This window comes from Anabrus simplex, chromosome 12 (genome assembly GCF_040414725.1).
Source record: "Anabrus simplex isolate iqAnaSimp1 chromosome 12, ASM4041472v1, whole genome shotgun sequence".
In the NCBI taxonomy this organism is placed as follows: domain Eukaryota; kingdom Metazoa; phylum Arthropoda; class Insecta; order Orthoptera; family Tettigoniidae; genus Anabrus; species Anabrus simplex.
This window is the reverse complement of record NC_090276.1, coordinates 13,692,128-13,704,146: the sequence shown is the minus strand read 5'-3', so window position 1 is coordinate 13,704,146 and position 12,019 is coordinate 13,692,128. Positions and strand designations below refer to the sequence as shown.

Genomic DNA, 12,019 nt, shown 5'->3' with positions numbered 1-12,019 from the left:
GTATATTAATACTGTCACTGGGAAGGTTACTTCTGTTCTTAGTATTATGGTGTCTGCGCGAATAATTAAAGCAACGTACCTTTTCTGTCCAACTTCGATGTGATCTGTCTCTGTAAGTTTACTTTCACGGGGTTGTTCTAGTAGCTTTTGTCTTATAACTAGTGCTCTGATGTTGAAGACCTGTACATTCAAAAAAAAAAAACCCTAAAACTATCACAAAAGTCCCTTAAAACTCGCAAAAAGGACTAAAAATGCGATCCAAATGCATTCAAAATTTTAGCCTTAATTATATATTTAATGAAGAAATATAATGTTTTTATGTGCAACATTCTGGTGGTATGCAACATGCAATGCAAAAACATACGAGTGAAATACTTCTTCTTACAGGCGTTAAATATTTTTAGATTAAAATAATGCAAAAAAAAAAAAAAAAGGAATTCCATGTTTGTTAAAAAAAGTACTTGCAAAATTTAGAATGAATTCGGTGAACTCGCAATGGCCATCCTGGAGAAAGACATTGAAATTATTATAACTGCAGTTAAGCTCGCAGCAGCCGGAATTACGTTCAGGCCACGCTGCAAGCATAGCCCGTAGTAAGGTTTGACAATTCACTAAAATGTTAAAAATTAAATAACTGGAGGTTATTGAATAGGTGAACCTCCAGTTATTTAATTTTTAACATCAATAATTTCAATACGGAACAATGAAATTTTTATCTTTAAATTCACTAAAAATCGAGAACGAGCTATGCACACATTCTGGTGGTTACATCGTGTTTCTTCATGTACTAGTTACGAGAATATTTACGCTGATGGCAGTATTATATGTCTAAGTCAGAGAGTGTACGATATTTTCGACCAACATGCATCAGTAGATGTTGTCACTCAGTGAGCTCTAAGACATGGCTTTTCACGTCAAACATGTGTTTGACGAAAGTGATATTTTCGATATGTTATGCGCAAATGAACATATTATTGACATATGAATTTGAAACAACTTCTTACATTTCATATGATTGGAGTTCATTTTACGGCCTAGCGCATGTTACATGTTATAAACCTCATTTTAGGTCCGTATTGAAAATGTTTACAGTTCAACAATAATAAAGGTGTTTTAATTTGTTCCACCTATTCAATACTTATATTTTCACTTATAGTGGTTACATAAATAGTTTCTTAGTTTCATGGGACATGTTTTGCCCTCAATTAAGGGCATCTTCAGCCTAAATACAATCATCAACAATATAACTAAATTAAAAGTGGAAGTTAAAAGTTTAGTCAGATATTAAAATTCGGAACATAAAAATGTGAAAAGTGATACAATATATAAAGATGCTAATGGAAAACTGTCTTAGGATTAAACTGTAATCTTGTCGGAGACTAAAACTTCTATTAAAATTCTAATTAAAAACAGTTCACAGTTTTCCACTAATATTTTATATGAATTTTAGAATTTTAATGCAAAGAGTAAGGATTAGCACTGAGAAAATATGCCAATAAGAAGGCTAAGCTTTGGGCTGGTTCATCAAGTAATTAAGTCTCCTGACACGTACGTTTTAATAATTTAATATAATTCCATAAAGATGTCGATATGATGTATATTTTCCTATGCCATTTGATATAAATATTTACTTCATCAGGAAATAAATTAATTATTTTCAGTTGCATGGCAATATTTTATTTCTTATCGTATTATATGTCATGTATTTGATAGTTGATGTTCTGCCTGCTCAGCATGTGACAAAATTTAACGCATTTTCACATTTTCAAGTCTACTGGAAGTGCCGTTACTTATTGAATCGGACTAAACCAGACTATTATTTGATGAAAGATTGAGAAGATGTTTCACAGGCACAAGAACTAACAGGCTTGCTGTACTGCAACTTTGTACCTTACTCGCTATCGTTCATATCGCGTGACGTCAGAGCGCTCCAGCCAATGGAAGCTTCAACCGCCGGAGTAGCCTACCTTTTATTCTAGTTACCTTGGGGTTAACCACACTAGGGTTATAGAAATTGGAATTCGGAAACCTTACCTCAGTTTGCTTTGCAGTATATCAGAATAGTCATCTCCAGGTTATAGGTGTCGAGGATCGTCGGTTTTTAGTCAGCACATTGCCAAACATTGAGAAACTTTTATCACCATCAATGGATATTGACAAACACTCTCATCAAAATTTTCTCCTTTCAGTATGTAATTTATCGTGCACATAATTTGATACCCCTGGTTTTTTAAGCATCAGTTTCTTTATTTCATTTCATTTTCTCTTTTACTAAAGAAAAGATGTTTAAGAGGTGATGGATGAACTAGTTATGATTCGAATTGAGAAAGAGCTGTACAAATGTAGTCAAAAGAGGTTGAGGTTCCAAAAATAAAAGGCCGTTATGTCCTATAAAAAGGACCTATAAGCCAAAAAAAGTCAAAAATGCAAAAAAAAAAAAAAAAGGACAAATAAAACCCACCATTCTCTGAGCCTCGTCTTTGGACACTTTTGCTCAACTTCCGAGCCCTACTTACAACATTGAGTGAATTTGAAATTGTTCTGTCAGTTTCTCGGTCTCTCCATCAGTAAACTCGTAGTGATGCTGGATGCAGAATGGAAACCTCACACAGATCTGTTATAGTGGAAGCCATTTCTTTTCAGTTTTGACTAACGTCCCCATTCGATGAACAAATCACCATCAGCAAGGTCATAATGTACGCGGCCTGACAAAATAATGGAAGCACCCAGAAGGGCAGGAGGAAACGAAATGAAACTTCAGATGTTGAGAGTGTATGTGATGTGAACCATTTTCAGGGCTGCCGACAGTGGGATTCAAAAACCCATTGGAAGACCACAGCTATACGGCCAACTCGCTCAGTATGGAGAGGTTTGGAATTGAATCCACGCTTTGGGGATGAAATTTAGAGATTATAAATTCTACACCACCACTTTTCCTACCCTGGTGGCCAACGTTCTGATGGTGAATTTTTTTTTTCTGCCCATGAGACTCAGATTGGCTAGCCCCAGTGTCGGACCATTGAAACTTAAAGCAGATAAATTGTGATAGAACGGACGATTTAAGCATATTTATGTACGTCTTTCCTCACCTCTCTTCAATGAAGCTAATTGAAGCACTGTTGTGCATCTTTCAGCTCGCAAGTTTGCTGAAGCTGCTATCGCAGATCAGTTGTCCGTGTTCCGTTCGTGGGGCATCATGGCTGACTGGAGCAAATGTTACTTTACTTTCAACAGTGAATACATTAAGAACCAGTTCCGTCTCTTCCTTAAGATGTACGATATGGTGAGTCTTGCATCTAACAAACGTTATACTGTAGGGAGCACTGCTTTGATAAATGTAACATCCATTTACAAGTAATAATAATTTTGTGTGGCTATTGCTTGGTTATGCCCCTCCCCTACCGCACTGTCTCACATCATTATCATCCTCTGGTTATCTCCACATACTCTCTTTCTTCTTCAGCTGTATTCTATCCCGGTGTCTTGCATTGCATTTTATTTTATTAGTTTCTATTTATTTCTGCTACCACTTTCGTCCATGATTCATCTGATGTCCTCTCTGTTACTTTTTTGTGCACACTCGGTGTCATAGAACATCTAAATTGGTGCTTAATGTTGTCATCAGCTCCCGCTCGGAGCTCTGTGAGCCACCTGGTGACGAACAAGCATACCACATCACATCGAAAAGTTTAAGTCGAGTTCACTTGGAAAAATCACTTGCTATTTGCTTTACATCGCACCGACACAGATAGGTAGGTTTTATGGCGATGATGGAACAGCAAAGGCATAGGAATGGGAAGGAAGCGGCCATGGCCTTAATTAAGGTACAGCCCCAGCATTTGCCTGGTGTGAAAATGGGAAACCACGGAAAACCATCTTCAGGGCTGCCGACAGTGGGATTCGAACCCACTCTCTCCCGGATGCAAGCACAGAGTTGCATGACCCTAACCGCACGGCCAACTTGCCCGGTATGGAAAAATCACTATTTTGGCTTCTAGCGTACACGTAAATGTCAGTTATACAAGTCTTAGAATCACCTTCTTCAATGTTTATAAGATCCTCTACAAGGTTCTACTTATTGAAAGTTTATAAGTACCGTTACACCAGAATTATTCCATGTTCCACAATTCACATGTCACTTAGACATAATTTCACCCTGCAGGCCGACTCCGTACTATGCGGCAAACCAACATCGTCGTGTTGCCGGTGTGAACTGAGTAATGGGTTCACGATCTATGGCCTTTTATAATCTAGCTCTGACGTAATGTTTTATAAAATCTTGAATATCTTCGTAAATCTGAATCAGTTTTGGAGAAATTAACATGAGGAGTGGTTTAAAGTGTGTTCTATAAGATGTCGTTGTTTCTGAATTGATATTTCAATTGATTTAGAATATAGCAAATTTCTTGCATGGATGTTTCCAGATCGTATGATTCAACCTGTCCTTGACCCCGTACTGGCCGTGCGATGAAGAAAGTAGCATTGTGGCGGGTTGACTACTTGCTCTTGCGAGACTTTGTTATTATGAGCACTGAAAATACACTCGCTAATACTTTAAATTATTTATGACGTATTTTATTTAAGAAATATTTGATGTATGGTCAATCCTGGTACAACAGTGAATTAATACTAGTTTGTTTTTTTCTTTTCAGGGCTTCATTTATAGGGGAGTGAAGCCTGTCTTCTGGTCTCCTTCATCCAGGTACATTCAAGTATTATTCATACCATATTTTTTTGGGGTTCCAAAACACTGATGAATTTCTCTTCAATTTTCTGGAAAGGCTTATACTGTACTGATTTTTCCTAATATCACAAAAAAAAAAACTTGAAATAACTTTTTACTTAAAATGTTTATTCCATAACAACAGCAATCAAAGTTTTCTCTTATTCTCAAAAATGGAAATTCTATCTTTTGCATGTTCTTTTATTTTCTAGGTCTGCTCTCGCAGAATCAGAATTAGAATACAATCCACAGCATCGTAGCACATCTGTGTTTCTTCGCCTGTCCGTATCATCTTTGCCAAGTTCCATCGCTGCTCGAGTACCGTCTGAATCTCACAGATCATACGCTCTTGTATGGACCACAACGCCTTGGACATTACCAGCGAATCAGGCTGTGTGTTTCAATCCCGTTTTTCAGTACTGTCTGGTTGTTGATGAGGCTAACGAGAATGACGTCTACATTTTGGCAAGTGAAGAGGTTGGAGCTGTTCAGGAGAAACTTGGAAGAAATTTACCAGTCATTGCCACCTTCCCAGGTAGAATGGATTCTAAATCCTCTTTATTAATGTTTCAAACATGTTTTTAGAAAAGTAGGTATCTTCATATTGATTATGAATTTATGAGGGGTCTCCAAAACTAATGCACATCTCTGTTATATAAAGCCAGAGGGCTAACTCACTCACTCACTCACTAACATTAATCTTTACCCACTTCCAGATGAGCTAGAAACCTGAAATTCAGCAGGTGCAATTTTTCGGGTGCGCTAGAAGGCAAAATTAGAGCTTTTAGCCTGTAACCAACGGAGAAATTCCAAAAAGTTCCAGTGTTTAACTTTCACCTCTGAAAAATATTGAAATGTTGAGGCAGTTTTCAGGATGGTGCAGACCATCGTTTCGAGGTTTGTTGTGACTAAACGATAAGTCATATCGCCAAATGGACCACATATTCAGTACCCATCGTAAAGATTACTACAACTTTCGTCTTATGACTTTTAATACTGTCTCGATCCCTTATGCCTTAGATAGAGCTGCAGTTTCTGATTTTATATCAATTTTGTATATTTCCAAAATTAATTTTGCCGGGCTGAGTGGCTCAGATGGTTGAGGCACTGGCTTTCTGACCCCAACTTTGCAGGTTCGATCCCGGCTCAGTCCAGTGGTATTTGAAGGTGCTCAAATACGTCAGCCTTGTGTCGGTAGATTTACTGGCGTGTAAAAGAACTCCTGCAGGACTAAATTCTGGCACCGCGGCATCTCCGAAAACCGTAAAAGTAGTTTGTGGGACGTAAATAAAATAACTATTATTATTTAATTAATTTTACTGTTTGGGATACTTAGACTGATAGAATCATGAAATTCGGCAGGCTCATCACTGACTGGGTAGCAAATGGCCCATGGACTTGCCAGCGAGCCTGCAAAATTTCTGGTCTGGTTGTGCAATCTGTTTGTCGATTCGACATACCATTTTGCCACAGTAATTTTCCAAATGACCATTTCTAATGAAGAGCAACATAGCGGTTTTCTAGGTGCAACAATTTCCTACACATTTGCTATTTATAAGTATTGGAAAAGAACAAACAAGTGTCAATTATAGTCATATGCCAGGTGGTTCACCAACCCCTTACGATTTAGTTTTATGCATCCCTCCGGTTTTACTACAGTTCTGAAATACATCGGTCCCTCTCCCTAAACTGGGTTACTGTAATGAGATGTGTGTTTATGGGCTAGAAGACAGCAGGGATCATGAGCGCCACTGTTAGTTCATTATAGGTACCTCGAATGAACCTGTGAAACGAGCACAGATACGAAAAACATGTACTTTGCAACAGGACGTGTACATACACAGACCACGAGCAGGTATTGATAGGCTGGGAACTGGGCGCTGCATGTCAGGCCTCGCAGTAGCTCACATGCCATGAGCACAGTGGGATATGTGATAGTGGGCAGTTTTAGCAGTAACGGGAACAAACGGGCAATTTAGGAAATAACCATAGCTTATTTATCACTATTTGGACCGCATGAATATCAGTGTCAATGTTCCGATTTACTCTACTAGATGGCAGAAAAGCCAGAACTCTATTGCCTGACTTGTGTGAAGTTCCAGTTAACTTTGTCAGGCATGTATGTATGTATGTATGTATGTATGTATGTATGTGTTTATTTATTTATTTATTATTTTTATTTTATTTATTTTATTTTATTTTATTTTATAACACCCCTTGCTCAAGGCTTAACATCTCCGCCCTACAGACAAATCGCTATCTTCAGCATCATATGTCCTCTCTTCATATGAACACTGCGGAGATGTTTGGAACTGAATTCAGGCTCTTGATACGCTATCTAGTGATTACAAATTATATATCACCACTTCTCCTACCCTGCGGGCCAACATTCTGAGGGTGAAAATAATTTTCCACAAACATGGCTCAAACCGGCTGACCACATTGTCAGACCATAAAGGCTTAACAATCACGGCCACCTGATGGAAATTGTGGTTTTAATTCACTATAGTAGAACTGGCTTTATGACGAGATATAAAGAAAATTTAAAAAAAGACAAAAAGAACATGATTCTTATGTTCATTGTGTTTACCACAGTTGTGATACTTTCATACCATCTAATTATTGCCTGTATTATGAAGTCAAACTGAACTGAAAGGCTTGAAATTCCCAAGTATTGTGTGAATTTATATAAAATATCAGAATGTTAATTTCCCTTTTTTTTTTAAATTTTTTTATTTTTATTTTATTTTATTTAAGACATTAGGCTACTGTTATTCTTTATAATTTTGAACGTTGTGCTAAAAAGTAATATGAGAAAAACATTTGTGACTAGACTAGATGTTCTGTAATGTTTCAGGTAGTGCCTTGCGAGGGGCAATGTATCGACACCCTTTTGCTCCACATAAGGAACTCCCATTTGTGGCGGCAGGCCACGTGACTACTGGCAAAGGCACTGGTCTAGTACACACCGCTCCTGCTCACGGACCAGACGACTTCCTTGTCGGCCTCGAGCATCGCATGCCAGTGGTAAGAGATTCTCTCTGAAATGGAATAATGTAACACATTTCATCTGACTCCTGTGCAGATATGGCGACATGCGTTTACCAGGCCGATCTGATCTGAATCCAAGCCTGAGAATAGGGTACAGTTTACCACCCAGCCCTGCCCATTGGCCTGTATTTTTATATGAAATGTGTTTTAAGGGGACTGGGAAGTGTTCCAAGGAGAGAAATGTACTTGTTAGTACAGTATATCTGGCTTAATGTCATGCTGGGTGGTCCAGATAACACAAAATCCGGATATCAGAGAGTATCATTAAAATACAGCCAAATTCACACAAAGACTCTAGGTTTAAAACTTTATTTAATAACTCAGCGGCAGTGGCAAATACTTGTTTCCAGGCATGCAATTTTCCTCACTTCAAATTCACAGCAGTTTGTGTGTGAAGTTTCAGAGGCTGTACAGGCCAGTTCTTGAGCAGAACATACTTCCGCACACCGTGCAGCTTAGGGGCGGGGGAGATCTTGGCACTTTCTGGCAAGTCGGGATCCTCGTTAAACAAATTCATGCCATTGGCGCTTTCCTGATACTTCCTTCACTTTCCTGATTTAGTAAGTACCATCATCCTAAGTTCTTTCTTTCTTTTCTGTAAATGTGGTCAAGGAACTGGAGGTAACTCTCACTCATATGGGAAGATAGACGTTTCTTGGTGCTCAGTTCATTCAGAATGGAAATAGTAACTTTATACACTGTGTATTCAAATCAAACATAGTGATCATCATCCTTAATTTATTCCAGCAAGCCAGGTAGGATGTTTAAGAATGATGTGCCTCCATTTGTTACTGTCTTGGTATGCTGCTTTTCTCTCTAGAGCATCTCCTGTCTTCTCCTGTCTTCTCTAGGTCTTCTGTTATCTGGTCTAAGTCCCTTTTTCTGGGGCGTCCAATCAGTCTTCGTCCCGAAACGATCTTCTCAAAATACTTCCTTGAAATTTGAGTCACCTGCACCTGCTTAACATATCCTAGCCACTTCAACCTTGCAACACTCAGCCTTTCTTCCATGATCCAGCTGACCTGCAGTTCTCTTCATATCTGATCATTCCTAATTCTGTCCTTCCTTGTTTTCTGTACAGCTGATCTAAGGAGCTTCATTTCACAGCCTTGCAGTTGATTTACTTGTCTCCTATGTATGACACAACTCTCCAGACTATATGTTATGGTCATACCGTATTTACACGAGTAATCCCCGCCACCGAATAATCCTCGCACCCTAACTTTAGGAAGGCTGATTTTTTTTAAAAAGTTGCCAACATTGACTTGAATAAAACCCGTACCCCAATTTCGTGCCTCAATTTTTTATAAAAAATGCGTGGGTATTATTAGTGTAAATACGGTCATTCTTAAACAGGGTCTGTTTAGCCCTCTGAGGAACTTTCTTGTCCCGTACCATATTCTGTACTTGATGAAAATTTTAAATACTTTTTGCACCCTGTTCAACACTTCATTCTTGGCACTTCCATCATTTGATATTGTACTCCCTGGATATTTAAAAGTATTCACACATTCAGTCTTCTCTGCATCGAGGGTGAGGTTACAAGGTGTATTTATCCTGCTAACTTTCATTACCACTGTTTTGCTCTTGCTCACAGTTAACTTATATTCTTTAAACTTGATGTTCCAGAGATCTAGTCTCCTCTGAACATCTCTCTCAGTATCTCCCCAAATGGCGACATCATCAGCAAAAACAAATGCATTAAGATCTTCCTTATAGCATTCCATTTAGTTACTTTATAATAGTATCCATGTGTGAAACGAAGAGCGATGGGGAAAGAGTATAAAACATAATTAAAATATAAAAAGCAAACACAAAACTTACAACAAGTAAAAGCTAAGTTCATGTTTCTTTTGCTCAGTTTTTTTTTTTTTTTTTTTCAGTTTTCAGCCTGTTTAACTCACTGTAGTCTTTTTTTTCTGTAACACTCACAACTGACTAACACAGACTAAGGCAATACAGTAGGTGCATGACATTGTTGAGTGCGTGAGTCAACAATCTTCCAATCCCTCGCAGTTGCCAGTCTGCATTTCCTCCTTGCATTCCTTCTTATGCTACAGCCCAACTCAGTAATGTACTGTAGTTCACTACATCCAGGCCCAAAAATATTAACTTGTCATATGAATTTTAAAACATGTATTTCTGTAAAACATGCTGAATACGAGAGGTTCTACTGTACCAACAGTTTTTAAAAAGGTTTCTATAGGATACAAGGTATTCACTGGCATTTTGGAAGGGAGGGTGCGATCGGTGTTTGAGAGTAAGTTGGATAAAAATGAGTGTGGTTTCAGAACATAGAGGGGCTGTCAGGATGAGATTTTCAGTATGTGCCAGGTAATTGAAAAATGTTACAACAGGAATAGGCATTTATGTTTATTTTGTACGTCTAGAGAAAGCATATGACAGATTACCAAGGGAAAAGATGTTCGCTGTACTGAGTGATTACAGGATTAAGGGTAGCTTATGAAAAGCAATGAAAGGCATTTATGTTTACATTGGGCTCCAGTGAAAATTGATGATAGAATGAGTTTGTGGCTCATGTTACTTACAGGGGTTAGACAAGGCTGTAATCTGTCACCTTTGCTGTTCATTGTTATCATTGATCATCTACTGAACAGTATTAAGTGGCAGGGAGGGATTCAGTTAGGTGGAAATATAGTAAGCAGTCTGGCCTATGCCGATGACTTGGTCTTAATGGCAGATTGTGCAGAAAGCCTGCAGTCTAATATCTTGGAACTTGAAAATAAGTTCAATGAGTGTGATATGAAAATTAGCCTTTCCAAGTCTAACGTGATGTCAGTAGATAAGAAACGTAAGAGAATTGAATGTCAGGTTGGAAATACAAATCTGGAACAGGTAGATAATTTCAAATATTTAGGTTGTGTGTTCTCCCAGGATGGTAATATAGTAAGTGAGATTGAATCAAGGTGCAATAAAGCTAATGCAGTGAGTTCGCAGTTGTGATCACAGTATTCTGTAAGAAGGAAGTCAGCTCCCGGATGAAACTATCTTTACATAGGTCTGTTTTCAGACCAACTTTGTTTTATGGGAGCGAAAACTGGGCGGACTCATTCATAAGGTAGTAACAGACATGAAAATAGCGAGAATGATCTCTGGTACAAACAGGTGGGAACAATGGCAGGAAGTTACTCAGAATGAGGAGATAAAGGCTAAATTAGAATTGAACTGGACTGCAGAAGCTGTATGCATAAACCAGCTTCGTTGGTGGGGTCATGTGAGACAAATGCAGAAGGATAAGTTACCTAGGAGAATAATGGACTCAGTTGTGGAGGATAAGAGGAGTAGAGGGAGACTGAGATGACGATGGTTAGACTCAAATGATGTAAAGGTAGGAGGTATGGAACTAAGCAAGGCCACAGAACTAGGATTGTGATGACATCTAGTAAATCCACAGAGGCTTGCAGACTGAATGCTGAAAGGCATAACAGTATATAATTAAGATGATGCAGTATCTTGTCCATAATTTTTGCTAGTAAATTATCGAAGCTTGATATTTGTTTCTCCACAGTTCCTTTACTTTAATTCAAAATACTTCTAGCTTAATAAACTTCAGCAAAACAATCAGTACGGTACAGTTTATGAGAAAATCTTGACACTTGTGTGGTTTTTCATAGTCGTGTCGTTTATTGAACAAGCTGTTTTTAAAAAGAGAAATTGACAAAATGATGTTCTAAACATATTCTGAGATCTGGGCAAAAGACTCATAACTGTGGACTTTGCTCCTTTCAGGAATGTTTGGTGGACGAGTCTGGCTGCTACACTGAGGATTCCATCCCCGAGCTGCGAGGCTTGCCTGTGCTGTCATCTGGCAGTGAGAAGGTGCTACAGATGTTGAAGGCTGCAATACTTCATACTGAAGTCTATGTACATAGTTACCCCTATGACTGGAGGACCAAGAAGCCTGTTATAGTTCGAGCTAGTCAACAGTGGTTTATTGATACCGGTGCCATCAAGTCCACTGCTATTGTGAGTAACAGGATGGTCTAGATGTAACAGCTGTAAAAAGTCCCAGGAATTAGATTATTTTTTTGAATAGTACTGTATTTCTCCGAATCCAAAACAACGGTTTTTTCTCAGAATCTCTTGTAAAAAATCAAGGGTCATCTTGCATTCACAACCTAACAGTAATGAACAACCCTGGCAGCTAACACGGTAACCATGGTGCTTCTCACCCCTCTCCGTGCGCACACAAAACTGTTGACAATCAACATCCGTCTCTTTATT

The 12,019-nt window shown here is 38.4% G+C and overlaps 1 protein-coding gene across 1 annotated transcript in view; it reads left to right on the top strand.

The window, feature by feature from the left end:
- Nucleotides 1-12,019, top strand: part of IleRS-m (Isoleucyl-tRNA synthetase, mitochondrial) — a 101,229-nt gene that overhangs the window by 23,779 nt on the left and 65,431 nt on the right. Inside the window, exons 4-8 of the mRNA XM_067156087.2 lie at nt 3,135-3,283; nt 4,653-4,702; nt 4,936-5,258; nt 7,581-7,750; nt 11,525-11,761. Coding sequence (XP_067012188.2) covers nt 3,135-3,283; nt 4,653-4,702; nt 4,936-5,258; nt 7,581-7,750; nt 11,525-11,761 — 929 coding nt within the window. The remainder of the gene's footprint in view (nt 1-3,134; nt 3,284-4,652; nt 4,703-4,935; nt 5,259-7,580; nt 7,751-11,524; nt 11,762-12,019) is intronic.